Here is a 16,098-nt window from a genome sequence, read left to right as displayed (position 1 = left end):
ATGAGTAGAAGTAAGACGTGGACCCATGAAGACAATGGATTGGGTTCCTCATCATTAACAGAGTTGGATAAGGGCTTGTCTATCTAACTCTCAGTTCTCACCTACCTCTGATATTCTCTAAGCTATTCAAGGTCACAGTGGAAAAAGCAAGTGATGGTGTCATAAATGGAACTAGAATCTTTGAACTTGTCCCCTGAATTACTGGCTGTATTTCAAGAAACATCTGCTGAGAGAGGTATTTCCCATTGGAGAGGAAGTAAATAATCTCTGAAAGGAATTGCCCAGTCTTCATGAAGAACTGAGAGCTACCTAATCAATCTGTAATGTAGACACTGACCGTCAAGAAAATTGAAGGTGAAAGTGAAATACACAAAATTAGTTCTAGTCTGTTGTTATTTGTTTCCATGCATGGATTCATTCATTCATGGAGGTAAAAAAATGGGTAAAGCACAGCTTGAGCCATGACCTGTTCCTGAAACAGGTATCTGTTTGCTTGTCTTCAGATCTTATTTCCACGTTAATTAGGCACTCAGTAATTCTCAGCTCCTGCGGTGCCAGCACTGGGCTAAGTGTTAGGGATATAGCAGTGAACAAAATAGACAGAGTTTCACTCATTGACCTTGCAGCACAGAGTGTGAGATAGGCATTTGGTTTAAAAATCACATAAATGTACAATTATAAATTGCTTGAGTCATATGGGAAAAAAGAGAGAGAGAGAATAGAGTAGACGACCTGATTTACTTTTTCAAGGAGCTTCTCTGTGGAAGTACAAGTTAAACTTAGACCTAAGATGACCAGAAGTTAATCAGGCAAAGTGTAGGAAGGGCTTTTCAGTTTGAGGAATGAGCATGTGTGAAGCGCTTGAGACAGGAAGAGATTCAGTGCATTTTGTGAAGAAAAGGAAGGCTGGTGTGAACAGTGTGTTCGGCAAAGGGAAGAGTGACATGAGATGTTTAAGAGGCAGGCAGCGGCTTGACCATGCACAGCCTGGGTGCCATGTTAATGACTTTGCATTTTATCCTAATGCAAAGGAGAGAGAGAGATCTGATCTGTATTTTTAACAGATCACTTTGGCTGCACTGAGACTAAAAGAGGAGGACAAAAGTGGAAGGGGTGAGACCAATTAGGAGACTATTACAGGTGGAAGATGATGGAGGCTTGGATTAAAGCGGTGGAAAAAGAAGTAGAGGAGAATTAATAGATTTGAGATATATTTCAGAGGTAGCATCAACAGGACTTGAAGATAGACTGAATGATGGGTGTGAGGGAAAACAAAGTGTGAAGTGCGATTTTCAAGTTTTGGCTTGGGCAGTGGTGTAAATATATGTGCCATTGACTGAGTTGGACAAGTGTGGAAGGGGAACAAAGTGGGGGAGAAATCAAGAATTTCAGTATCAGTGTATTGGTGGCAATGCCACTAAAATGGGTGTGTCTGTGTATGTATGACTTTTTTCTAGAAATAACTATGAAAAAGTATGGAAAAAGAAAGGAAAGAATAGGGAAAAAGACGAGGACAGAATGAGAATAAATAGAAAATAGAATTCCCAAAGGGAAGATGAAGGGTGAGCGTGGGGACTGGTGCATATCAGGACTGCTGAGGGTGTGCAATACGAAAAACACATATTCAACATTATACTGTAATTTTTTTTTTAATTTGGGGAAAAAACCCCTGTGGTTTTCATAATACAGATTACAGAAGGTAAATGGAGAAGAATCATATCTGGTGGGTCCATACAAAAGGTAGATTCTGTCATCCACTTATTGGTGAGTTTTTAGGAAGGGATGCATCACAATCCCCAGTGGGAGGCAAGGAATGTAATTTTTGTGTTCATCAAAAAAGAACACGGGTTAAAAAAAAAAAAAGATTCATTGACACTGAGCCAGAAGAAGGGAGATGAGCAGGCAGGATAAAAATAGAGAAAGGAAAGACAAAGAGAAATGGGTGGAGAATTTTTCCAGCAAGCAAAGACGTCTGGGCCGTCATGCCTATGCTGATGCAGGTGCTAATGGTCACCTGGGTTTGAATCCCAGCCCTGCCACTTAGTGGTGGATGATCGTGGGCATGTCAGGTAACTTCTCAAGCCTCGATTTTTGTATTTGTAAAGCAAAGATAATGATAACATCTACCTCATAAGGTGATTGTCAGGGTTAGGAGAAATAATTTGTAAGAAGTGCTTAACAACATGCCTGGCACACAGGAAGAGCTCAATAAATGTTAGCTGCCTTTATGTAGCTGACTATTTATAGATGCATAATTACTAGAAAGTCATTATTGTAGGTGTGTGTGTTCCTTCTCACTTCCCTCTGGCTGTGGTGACTTTGCCCTCTTAGCTTCAAAATTGTATAGTTCACTGTACCAAGAAAAAGTTTTTATAATTTGTTAAAAGTATAGGAGGATTTAATGAATATTTATAAAGAATTTTAAAACAAGCAAAGCTCTTAGGCTTTACCTGTTGCAAATTAGTGAAAATGCCCCAGCTGATTACATAGCCAAAAATATGTTTCTCATTTATTTCTAGAAATGTTAGCTATAACTTAAAATTTGTTATTTAACTCCCCTAGAGAGGCAAATAATTGACTTCTAAACTTATTCTTTGAAAATCTCCAAAGACAGAGGTGATGTTCTAAGGAGACCCTCTTCACTATGAATCACTCTAAAATCTGTATTTTCTCAGTCCTAATAATATTATGAAGACATATGAAGATATTCTGTCTGAAAACAACAATATAAGCACCCCATTACATGTAGAAACATCACAGTTGAGATCTCCCTACTTTAAACTAATTTGGAACTACCTTATGGAACATTGTATTCTCTTTTTCTTTCTCTCTCTCTGACTGGCTGCTACAGGAAGATAGGGTTTTATTATTTGTCATACACATGCTTTAGGATTATAATGCAGAATTATGTCCAACCTTTAGACTTAGGACAATTTGTTTACAAATTGTGGAAAAACTCAAAACGTTCTAAGATCAAATCTGGACTCCACAGTTGTTGGCAATATCATACTGAGGGAACTGCCTTAACTTCTCTGAACTTCAGTTTTCTTATATAAAATGGGAGTAACTGAATAAGATAACAGATGTTAACATACTGTAAAGGTGAAGGTTATATTCTTTGTGGTTAGTTAGAACCAACTAGTTCTGTAGTTTTGGATGAGTTGTTTAATACCTCAAGGAGTCAGTTAAATGGTGGTATTAATTTAATAATTTAGTTAAAATATTAAATGGCAGTAATAGTATCTACTTCTTAGGCTGTTATGCATGGAGCATGGTATTATTATTCAAAATGTATTAATCAAAAAGGTATTCAATAAATGTTCTCTTTCATCCTTCTGTATGAGGAAAATAGTGCTAATTAAATTTCAGAATTAATTTTTCTGGAAAAATATAATACCTTATTAAAAATGCATGGGAATCAAGAACATTTAGAGCATCATGTGATCATGTGTAAGTGCTCTGTGATCACACTAGAAAAACAAAGTCAATGTTCTTAATTTCTCCCATTGCCCCAAGGAAGCAGAACATCTTTCCACCCTGAGGAAGATGTAGAGTGCAGGAGAAGTGAGCAGAGGTGGATTCTACCCATTCACCCTTGTGGAAGCACATGCAGTTCGAGAAGATGAAGTGAGGAAGTGCATGCAGTACCTGGTCATCTCAGAGTCAGGGAGCAGGCCTAGGTGGTAGTGGGGGTAGGGAGCTGAGAGAAGGAAGCTTTTGTCACACTCAACAGGGGAATAGTGCCTGGGAGAAGCAGGCTTATCGCACAGTTTGTTCACAGTGCTGTAAACAGGTTCCGGAGGCCTGGTGATACAAGAGGCAGAAAAAGAGACGCGTGGTTAGCACACACACTAAACAACTGTGCAACGAGCAGCATTTCACCATACTCCAAAGTGAACAACCCAAACAATGCCATGGGCTTCATCAGGCCTGAGTGAGTTAAGAGTCTCTTTAGGAAACAGGTTCTCGGCTTAAGAATTAGAACTTTGGCTGACATGTGGCATGACTAAAATCCATGTGTCAGATACCTCGGTAGAGTCATAATCATCCTTTAAATGCTGTATCTTTTTGGATAAGCCAGTCTGAAATGCCAGACTTTGGGATTCTCTGGCACGGCTCCTTCTTAAACTTGAATCTCATCATTTTTTTTTTTTCTTAATTTTATTTATTTTTTATACAGCAGGTTCTTGTTAGTTATCCATTTTATACATATTAGTGTATACATGTCAATCCTAATCTCCCAGTTCATCCCACCACCCGCCCCCCACCCCCGACTTTCCCACCTTGTTGAATCTCATCTTAAATGTGAACTTCACAGAGACCTTCCCTGACCACTTTGGCCAGGACACCCTGTTATTTTTCACAGCACCTATTCATACTTCACAATATTTTTTCTCGGCAGGAAATAATTTTTTTGTTTATTTTAAATTTTTATTGTCACTCTCACTACACCATAAATTCTATGAGGAGAGAGACTACATTTATTTTGTTAACCACTTAAAATAGAGTCTGGCACACAGTACATATTCTATTAACTATTTGTTGACTGCATGTATGAATGAATAAATGAATACAACTCCCCACATTTATATTGCTTTTTTTTTTTTTGGTGCCTTGTGGGGGTTGGCCTTACCCAGGAATCTAATAGGTTATATGACCTGAGTGGTTCCTCCATATATTTATTCATAGTTTATCCCCCAATAATTGACTTCAGAAAGTTTTCTACAAAGAGGATAATCATTTTAGTAAAATTTCTATTAAGTGAATTCATCTAGGGATACTGTAACATTATCTAAAATAGCAACATTTTTATAGCTGCTATTTACAAACATGCATAGTATGACTGGGTAAAATTTTCTACAATTTTTGGTCAAAGATCCATGTAAAAACAAAGTCCTTGGTTATTAAAAAAATTTTTTTCACAACTCTATTCCCCACTTTTTAAACACATGGTCTGAAATTACTACCAATATCTTTCCATTAAGGTAAGAATGGAAAGATCGGAACTTAAATGGAAGTACTACTGGCAGTCTAGGCCATGGACCCAGGAAGGGTAGGCTTAGCCGGGAAGGTAAGGAGCATGTCAGGAAACTGGGCGATACCCACGAGATCATACCCAGGGGAGGCAGATAGCACCCCTAGGGGCCACAAGACACCAGAGGCAGGAAGTGGCGGCCACGTGCCTGAGCAAAGGCACAGGAAGCGTAGGTGGTGAACTCAGTGAGGGCACAGTCTGTGTTTCTGTAGCCCTAGCCCCCAACATGGCCCCTAATGTATAATAGGTGCTCAGTCAATGCTTCCTGAACTGACTGAGGATGGAGAACAGGGAAGAAAAGAGGATAAACAAAGCATTAAAAACAAACTACCTAATTTATAATATTACTGTGGCCAATCATGGCTTAGACATACTGTCTAGAGACTTGGATTCTTCTCTAACACAAAGCTTTCCACCACATGGAAAGAGATTCCTTGATCTGTTTATTTTGTATAACACAGTAGAAGGGCTGAGGTGTAGGCAGGAGGAATCCGGAGGCCTATTTTGTCCTCCAGAATACCTATCTCAGTGGTAAAATGAAGTACTTTACAATGGAGTTGGCTTGTTCTATCCCAGTGGCTAACCCTGTAACATTTACAAGAAGAATTAAAGGTTTTTTAAATAAAAGAGCCAGACATTTTTCTTACATTAGGGAATCTATTCTTAGGGAAGACAAGTGCTCCATTTTTTTAAAAATCTAGTAAGCTTGTAAATTTCTGTTTATCAATTATACATACACATAATTTATAATGGTAAACACCAGCCCTTAAAAAAGGCAGCTGCAAAATCATTCTTAAAAAGATTTTTTTTTTTTAATCAGTTTTTATAAGTAATTCACACTGTGGGAAGTAATGTTAAAGGAAAGATACTTTTAGTTAGCCACTGAAATACATCTTTTAAAATAGATTGACTACTGTTTGATTTGGGGGGAGGAGGTCTGTTTTTGCTTTGTTGACATAATCAGCTTTATGAAGATTAATGTACATTTCCTATAGTTTTAGAGACAGAAAGACTCATGATTCTGGTTAAAGTTGCCTTGGGAGATCACAGTCTTATTTGTACCTAAAATGTGTTGTCTACACAAAAATTCAGCTTGGAAAAAGCTTTGTATTAATAGGCTGCATAAATATGAATTAAATAAGAAATGAAGAGGCATGCATGAGCTCTATAGGAATTATTCTGTGTAGGTTATCACAGGAGGACCTGCTATTATTCTCCAATTTTTCCACGCTGAAATAGAGCCACTGTGGCAGAGATGGCTGGATTGCTCCCCAAACATTAATTTTTCCTATTTCTTATTTCTTATCCTTTTTTCTTATTAATAGATATCAACTTTTTCATTGGGCACTTTTTCTGTAATAAAGACTTTATTTCTCAGCCTTATAGATGGATGTGGTTGTGGGACTCCTGAGATGGCTGCTTAAAGGGAAGCTAATTTAGCTGAAACCCCTGCAATTTTACTCTCTCCCACGTCCTCCCTCTGCTGACCTGGAACCCAGATATGATGGTTGGAGCTTCAACAGTCACACTGGACCACGAAGCAACCTTGAGAATGAAGGCAAACAATACAGATTGTAGAGCATAATGGTAGAGCTTGTGTCACTGATGACGTGGAGTGATACTATACCACCTCTGGACTACCTACTCTGGATATCTTCTGTGTATAAAAATAAACTATCTTGTTTCAGCGAGTGTAATTTTTTTGTTATATAAACAGGACGTAATATTAACGGATATACTCCTGCAAAATGTAAGACTGATCATCTAATACAAAGAAATAGCTACAGATAGGGCCTACCATAAGGTGCTAATACATTTAACTCTATCAGAAGTCCAAATAACACTTTCTTTGTACAGAGAAAAATTTAAAGAATGTTATTTTCTGATTGTATAATTTAGAACCCCTGGCTGTTTAGAGAACCCACTGCATCTTTATTAAAAAAAATACATATATAAAATGGTAGCTGAAGTGTCCATCGACAGATGAATGGATAAAGAAGATGTGGCACATATGTACAGTGGAATATTACTCAGCCATAAAAAGAAATGAAATTGAGTTATTTGTAGCGAGGTGGATGGACCTAGAGTCCGTCATACAGAGTGAAGTAAGTCAGGAAGAGAAAAACAAATACCGTATGCTAACACATACATATGGAATCTAAAAAAAAAATTTAAAAAAATATGATTCTGAAGAAGCTAGGGGCAGGACGGGAATAAAGACGCAGATGTAGAGAATGGACTTGAGGACACAGAGAGGGGGAAGGGTAAACTGGGATGAAGTGAGAGAGTGGCATGGACTTATATACACTACCAAATGTAAAATAGACAGCTAGTGGGAAGCAGCCGCATAGCACAGGGAGATCAGCTCAGTGCTTTGTGACCACCTAGAGGGGTGGGATAGGGAGGGTGGGAGGAAGAAGAAAGAGGGAGGAGATATGGGGATATATGTATTTGTATAGCTGATGAGCTTTGCTATAAAGCAGAAACTAACACACCATTGTAAAGCAATTATGCTCCAATAAAGATGTTAAAAAAAAAAAATGGTAGCTGATCTAAACTGCCAGCACAGGGCCTAAGAATAAAGGAATCAATGACTTCCTTGAGGCCATAAAACATTGTCATGGTGATGTCATTTCAGTAACATTGGACTTTCTGCCTAAAGAGCTTATTCAATATTCTCAGTCTGATGTTGTCTCCACAGACCAAGAAAATGATGTTACCAATTTTCTTCTAGTCTTTTTACCTTAGTAGCACTATATTTTGAGACAAATATCAGAATCAAAGCTGGCTAATACATACATACCTTAAGAAAAAAAAAAATCCTACCTGTATTGTACTCATCTAAATTAGGGAAAACATTTTAGTCTCTGAACTCTACAATAAATTCAAGACAAAAAAAAAAAAATGAGGCCCAGCACACTATTATTCAGTGCTGAACTCGTGAGCCTTTTACCTATATTTTTTGGAACCATTTTATGACCATAATATTATTTCACAACTCACATATTTAGAAGATTTGGTGTTTGGGGCAGGCTTAAATATCTTGGATTTTAGAAAGTCACTTCCAGATTGTTTCACAGTGGATTGATTCCTTGCCTAAGCTTAATTACTCTTGATTCAAAGTTTTATCAAAGTCAATCAAAAGAGATACAGCTACTCATATTGCAGGCTTATTTTTACCTATCACTCAGCTTTGATTCCTTTTCTGTTTTTTTGAATGTTATTTTGTACAGTCACTGGCTAAAGAGTAGACATATCAAATCCAGTTTCTTTTCTTGACTGTGAGAACACTTGATATCTCAGAAGATGGGTAGATGAAAAAACACCAAAACATAACAAAACACTTGACAGGCTTGGCAAAGACTTCTTGAAACACAAAGTCCTCATGCAACCAAACAACTAAATTAAAAATATCAGCGAGAATCTCCTTTTATGTGACATAAAAATGGGGTTCACATTTGAAGGTTTCTGTGCTAGCTTTATTACAGTCCTAGAATTCTATTATGTGTTACGTACTATACCAGCCACAGTAAAATATCCAGTAACTACTACTACTGTCTGAACATAGGGAATGGCACATAGTAGTTACTTCAGAAATGTCTCTTTGAATGAATGGATGGAGATGTATATCTATAGGTATAGATACAGAGTTTTTTTATAAACATTCTCCACTGAGAGAAATGAAAAAAAGACTTCTGGCATTTTCAAGAAGCCCTAAGTTATTCTGAATCGCCTAACTAGGTTTAAAATTTTTAGACCATCATTAACTACAGCTTAGATGACAGAAGGACAGAAACTCCAAAACTGTCAGGAACTGACAGGTCTTTTTCTTTTTTAAAAAAATTTTTAATGATCTCAAATTACTTCTTTATTTCAATACTAGGAACTGACAGCTTTAAATACTTGGTGTGCACAGTTTATCAACTCTCAGAGGGATGGGCTTCATGTATGTGCAAGTCTGGCCACAGCAATGCCTGCTCTCACTTCCTGTGAGAGTCACCCCACAAGCTCGGGGCCCCTCAAAGGCTTCTCAGCCTTCAGTTCCATAAAGCCTAATGCCAGCAGACAGCATTCTTAGTATTTCCCTGCAGTTACATTCTCTGTGACCTCTCTGCCAGACAGACAAGAAATGCCAATTTATGAGCTGTCACGGGGATCTGGGTGGCAAGAACAGATGTCACCATCACTTCCAATGTATGCAGTAAAGAAGTGTCACAGGGAAATGACTCTCGGCAGTGTGAATCAGCCAGACACAATTGAAAGGGCCTGTTTATCCCATTGCAAACCTCCAGAGTAGCCTAGGTCAGAAGGTAATGAATATGGAAATCCAATCCAAGGTACCTACTGGCTCTCTTCATTTTGTGGATGCCCCCAGAAGGGGGGAAAGATAGTTAGAGATATTAGTGCAATCTCTTAAGTGAATTTATAAACAAATCATTTATCTTGCTGTCCACTTATCAGGGGCCATAGATAAATAGCTTTGTAGTCTCCAGTGCTGAGCCATCAGCATTTATTTGCATATCTATGGGTTTATAATTGCAGGCTCCTATAGCATATAATTAGCACACCCTGGCCCTTGGTGATCTTTCTTTTCTCGGAACACCATTAGCACTTGCTATTTGTTCTGCTTTCTGGGGGCAGTTTCAATTGCTAGTCCACAATGCTGGTGTATTAGAGGCAGGTGCTTCACGTAACCCTATTCTAAGGAAAATTACCTTGCCTGCAACTGCTCCTTCCCATTTGCTCCACCCGACTCCAACCCAACTCAGTCCCCTCCCTAGCCAAAGCTGCTTGGACCAGGAAGGGACCCCTGCCTGACTCTGCAACCCTGGCTTGTACGGTAGTGCTCAAAAAAGTCAACACCAATTAGATACTCCTATGGAAAGTGAATAAAGGAGCAGAAAAAAAATTGTAAACTGGTAGCAGAAGGGAAAGATGCGGACAGGTAGAGGGTAGCTGTAGCTGTGTCCATTAATTATAGAGCACCAAATTTTGTTGCGAAAAGTATCTAGCAGTTTCTTGAATCCAAAATAACGGCCTGGTTCATTTTTTAAGGGGGCTATTAAGGCTTATGCTACTGAACTTCTCTGCTGGTTCCCATATGACATTAGTTGTATAGTGAAAATCAACTATCACATCCTACCGTATTTCCTTACGGGAGCCTAGGTCAGATCTTTTGTTTGCAATCAAAAGAGTGAAAATAAAACAGGTACTTTGTTTTCATTGTCCTTTTCAGATCACCTCAATTAGACTATGCCACTCAAAAATAAAAGACAAATGCTTGAACCTGAGACCAATACCATGCTGATCCTGTCTTTAAAATTTTGTTCGCTTTGCATCACTTTTATTTTCTAAAATACTGTATTAAAATATTATTATCTAAATTACTGAGTTTTCTGGTACCCCCTTAAATTTTGCACTTGACCTGTGTGTTTTGCTTGCCACACCCTAACTCCCAGCCCTGTACCAGAGACGAGTTAAATACAGTGATGATGAGGACAGTGATGGTGATTGTAAATACTCATCTGTGTGGCACCTGAAGACAGGAGGTCAAAGGAATACGACTCGCTTCTCTTAGAGGTACAGGAAGAGTGACTCACTTTACTGAGTTTTCCACGTCTCCATTAACGGTACTGCTCTCCAAGCCCTCAGGCCATCTCAGGCAGGGTTCTCACCTCATTATACTGTCATATTTGGTGCACTGAGCTCTTTCCTTCTCTAGACTATTAGCTCATAGAGGATCAGGACCAAATCTCATCTATCTTTGTTTCCCCATAGCTTCCATGAGCATAAGAAGGTATGAATGAAGCACTGTCATAGAAAAGGAATAGAGCTGTAATAAAAAAAAACATGATCAGTACTTTAAATTCTCTCTTCCTGAGCTAGAACTAAAAGGAAGAGCCTAAAATTGCAGTAGGAAGGATCTGGGTTATGTATTTGTATGCCTTTGACCATAAATCTCTCTGTCACGTAGACTGAGATGGATAAATCTGTATACATGCAGATTCTCCAACCCTCATCCTGCTGGGACCCTCCTTGGCTGCCCTCAGTGGGCACGGAGCACCCAGCCCCATGCACTACATTAGCAGGACAAAGACCCTGATGTAATTTGGAGAAAAAGATTTTTAAACCTTAAAAGCGTGCCTCATACTCTTCTTTATAAATAACACATTGCTTTTTGAGCAAAGGATTTGGAGAAGGAAGCATAAGAGGATTGAATTTCAGGCCTGGGCTAATAGGTCTTAAGCAGAGAATTTTGGGAAGCCTAAAAGTAATTAGGGGATAAAAGAGAATGTCGGATCAAGGGGTGAACTTTGTGGCTCAACACGTGAATTTGACATTACAATGATAAGGATTAAGGAAGAGGCTGATTCCTCTTACACTTTAAGCAGAAAAGTGTTAGCCATTTGGCGAAGGTACTATCAGGAACTTAAAGTCTGATATAGAGAGATCTGGAGAACAGATTGGTCTAGATGATTTGTAAGAGCCCACTCATCCCCTTAATTCTAGCATCATCAGATTGGGCCCCCAAAGACTTCTACCACTGGGGCCCTTGGAGTAGACGCCTATTTGTACCACACTCATGTAACTTTTCCAAAACTTAGCTTCCTCATTTTAATGATACTAAAAAGCCTTCTTTGTAGACCGGCAAAGTTGTGAATTATAAAATTATACACAGAAGTAAATTATTATGAAGCAGTGTGGTGAGTGCAAAGAAACAGAGCTAGGTTTGGATTCTGGTTCTCCAAATTCTACCCTGTGTGAACTGCTGTTTCTTCACTTCTCTCAGCCTCAGCATCCTCATCTGTAAAGTGGGCACAGCAATATCAGCCTGAGGGTAGCTGTGAGAAATAGAGGAAGAATGCATGTAAAGCACCGAGCTCAGTGCAGGGCACTCACTGCGACCTCATCAAATTATTACCCTCATCGATTATTACCCTCAGGCACTCACACTGCAGAGAAGCAAAGCCTCTGAGAATGTTGCTCTCACTTTATTATAATGTGGAAGAAAGTAACAATCAGTGGTTTTCAGTATCACAAGAGGCACTGGCTAATAGTGCCTTCTAAAGGCTCACTTTTGCTCCTGATTGTAAAGGCAATTGATCCTGTATCAGAGCCACGTGAGGGCGATGCTCACTTTCTCTGAACTCCTCAATTATTTTCTTTGCCTTTAACAAGATATCCCCAACTCTAACCCCAGATTTATGCCTGCACCTTCATAATGATTTGCTTTCCTGTGTGGCTCACAGCTGTGGTGTCATAGCAAACTGTTGGGCCATAAGTAATTTGTTATTAATAATAGTCTATGTACCATAATCTATAAATATTTACTTTTTAAAAACAGAAATTAGGATGGATTCCCCATTTTCTCTATAGAAACATCACTCTCAGTTATATTTTACTATGTTTGCTTATTGAGGAGAGAAACGGCAGACCATTTAAAGTCATTTTAAAAGTTTTGCATTATTAAGTGTTTTATTTCCTCCAAAGAATGTTTGGGTTTCAGCAAAATTGGCCCCTTTTATGACAGTGGGTTATAAATGGTTCATGAGTGTTTTATTGGAATAAGATGTTGAAAGTCGATGACCTTGACAATGGTGACTATTAACAGGCATATTTCCAAAGAGCGTAGGCATCACAGTACTGTGGTATTGGGTGAATGTGTCCAGCTACAAAAGTATTTTTGTGGCATTCTGAAAGATGTTGAAACAAATATAATCTAAGACACCAGATCAGTATGGCCAGACCAAGGCCTTTGAGACATGGATTTGAATTGTTGGAGGAACGTTTAATATGTCCTGTTGTAGTGTTTAAACTCTTTTATTTTTTGTAAACCTACTTTTAAAGATTTAAAAACAATTTTTAACTGACCTCATGGGATAAAATATAAATCTACAGAAAAAAATCAGGTTAATACTTACATAGCATTTTGATGGGAAAGAAAATATTAAGCATATGATAAATAGAAGAAATCACATAAAAGATGAGAGATTTGACTACATAAAATGTAAAACCACCGAAGTAAAAAAAACCTTATAAACAAGAAACAAGCTGGGGAAACATCTACCCAAATATATTTATCAATATTTTAAAGATGTTCCTACAACTCAATAAGAAAAAACACAAACTTTCAATAGAAAATAGAGGCTGCTAGTGCCCAATCACAAAAGAGGAAATAAAAGTGACAAATAGACACACAAATATAAATGTTTAACCTCAGCAGGAATAAAAATAATACAAATTAAATGATACTCCCCCTTTGCCTGTTTAAAAATAATAAAGGATTTTCAAATCGATAAATCATAATTTAGTTGTGGTATGGTAAGATAGACACTCATAATGCTGGTGCTATGAAGTGTAAAACCCCCTTAAAACATCTCAAGAAAGCAATTGGGCAATATATTTAAGGAGTTTTAGAAGTAATCCTGCCCTTTGTTTCAGCAATTCTACCTCCTGTGTGCAATTTTAAGAAGAGAATAAAAAAAGTGAATAAAGGCTTCCACAGAAAGTCTTTGTGGTTTGTTATAAGAGCAAAACAGAACAAAAGGAAACAATCAAAATGTCCAACAAAGAGATAAAGGTATAGAACATAAGATATATCCCCATTTAGTTATTAAAGTTAATATTCATGAAAAATTTTAATGATACAGGAAAATATTTTATTGGAGTACAAAATTATATACGGGGTTGTCAGGGAGTGGGAAGTGAGAACACCTAATTCTCTTACCACTTGGGAAAGAGATTTGAATTAAGATGTGAAAGAAACCACAGGGGAAAGTAGGATTCAGGTGCAGGGCGGGGGTGGGATGAAAGAGGGCTTTCTAGGAAGTGGTAATACACAGCATGTGCAAAGTTAAAGGGGAATCTGAAAACAAGCCCCATTTAGGGAATTTGTTAAAGGCTTGAGTAGGAGACAGACTTGAGAAGATGGGCAGGTCTTGTGTATAACTATAATATTCAAAGGCGATGGGAAGCCATGGAGATTAGTGGGCACTTAATGCAATTAAATGAGTTTAATCATTTTGACTGTTCATTTGCATATTCATTCATTCATTTCATAAATATTTACCAAAGGCCTACTCTGTACCAGGCCCAGAGAGAGGTACTAGATATATATAGATTAGTGAATAAGATAAAATGTTCCCTCTGTCATTGAGCAAACTTTTTTTTGGCAAGGAAATTTGATTGCAAGGAACAGTGACTTATTTGAGCTACTTCAAGTAGTAGGACATATGCACATCGGAACTCAGAAAAAGCTGAACTGGCGGAGATGAGGAAGGGTGAGATCCGATGAGCTGGATCTTTATTCCAGAGCTTTCCCTTCAAGATGACACCTTTCCTCTCTGTGCTATTTCTTTCTTCTCTCTCTACTCACCACTTTTGTTAACTGATAGTTTAGAAATGAGGTACGCTCTACCTCCCAGTTTCTGCTTGCTCTTAGCTTATGCTTCCTAATAACATCAACTTGCACATGACTCATGATGGACCCTCCGGCCTCCTTTACATCATTAACTATTAGCTTCTCCTTTCACTTATAGTTGCTCACTTGGCCTGCTTTTCAATGAAAAATTCTTAAGAGAGAATTTGATAGATCTAGTTCACTTTTTTGAGTAAAGCACATTGGTCACTGGCTAGCTTCTAAACTGGCCTCCTTTGGGTCAAGTACACACTCAGTCCATTCGGGTCTGGCTGGGGGACGAGCCACCCCATCCTTTTGGGTTTGCCCTTTTGGCAGAGCTGTAGGCGGGGCACAACCGTTTGAGGTAAGCTGGGCATCCCACTGGTATTCTAAGGTTTGGCCTGTGGAGTAACTACCCACATCTTCATATTCTCAGCCAGGTCTGTTCAAAGATGGTATAAAGAAAGCAAAACCATTCCTTTGGGAGAAAAATTTGGAAACAACAAAAGAGTTTGGACAATAGAAAAATATGGGGAACATCACAATCCCCCCCGCCTCCAATAAGGTCCAAAGCTTAATATCTCACTAGGGTTTCTCTCTGTTTATCATGGTATTAAAACATAATATTACAAAACAAAAACTCTACCTCTACAACAATAATTTTCTTTCCTCAGAGGCTCCAAGATGATTTCTATCTGTAACGCTGCAACTAAAGGTTTCTAAATCAGATTAGATCTTGAGTTTTAAAATTCACACCTACATACGAATTTCTGAATATGTTTAGCTAAATCATATCTTCTAAAACAGAATGCAATATGTTAATTCAACTATAGACTTCTGTATGTCGAGTTTACATTATTAATACTGACTCTAGGGGAGAAAACCCCTTATGCCTTTAACTGAATGAAAGCTCAGGTGGAGTATAAGAGCAGCTCCTTTGTAGGAAAGATAATGTTCAAATATATGCTCTACTTATCCACAGGAAGGATGAACTGGCTTTAACCAAATCCCTTAAATGGGTTTCTTTTCCATCCTTTAGGAAATGGTACATTTTCCTCTATTTCATGCAGCTGTTGTCATTTACTCTTTCGGGTCTGTTATTGCCGGCAGGTTATGAAGACTGTCTGGTAGCCAGGAAGGAAGGATAAGACATCCATAAGAACAAAAGATTGCTGTCGCACTGCCTTGCTCTCTTTCCAGAGGATTGCACTTCTAAAATCGGATGAAGAGATAGCCTGAGGTCATAAGTTATCTTGAGTTGATGGTTCACATCCAACTAAAATTTACATTGATTGGTCCTTTCTTCCAACCATGTATTTTAGGAAGTTCCTGTGAATGTATGTATAACTTGTTTCTGGTTTCTAGCAGGGTCTCAATCCTACTTTCTCCATAAAGCCCCTGAAGTTTATGGAGGCTGATTGAAGATTTTTCTCTCTTCTAAACTCCTATATAGTGTATTCTTTATGATTGCCACTTGGTTTTGTACTCTGAGTATTTTAAATAATAATAACAACAACAACATAATCAGCATCTACTTACAAATACCTCGGGACCTTACTATGAGGCAGGCATTGTGCTACATATGTTTTATATATCATATATTATGTAATTTACCCATTAATTCTAAGGCATATATAATACTATTATCTGCAAGACTTAGCAG

The 16,098-nt window shown here is 38.1% G+C and overlaps 1 protein-coding gene across 20 annotated transcripts in view; it reads right to left on the bottom strand.

The window, feature by feature from the left end:
- DLG2 (discs large MAGUK scaffold protein 2) overlaps nt 1-16,098 on the bottom strand; it is a 2,066,111-nt gene that overhangs the window by 484,983 nt on the left and 1,565,030 nt on the right. For 17 of the 20 annotated variants that reach the window (XM_082410132.1, XM_082410117.1, XM_082410128.1 and 14 more), the window contains one exon: nt 3,649-3,804. The exons of the other annotated variants lie outside the window; for them this stretch is intronic. In XM_082410132.1, coding sequence (XP_082266258.1) covers nt 3,649-3,804 — 156 coding nt within the window. The remainder of the gene's footprint in view (nt 1-3,648; nt 3,805-16,098) is intronic. 20 annotated transcript variants of the gene reach the window in all.

The sequence above is a fragment of the Balaenoptera physalus genome (genome assembly GCF_965194825.1).
Source record: "Balaenoptera physalus genome assembly, chromosome: 10".
Lineage (NCBI taxonomy): Eukaryota > Metazoa > Chordata > Mammalia > Artiodactyla > Balaenopteridae > Balaenoptera > Balaenoptera physalus.
Note: the sequence above shows the minus strand (reverse complement) of the source record. Positions and strands in the feature narration are given on the sequence as shown.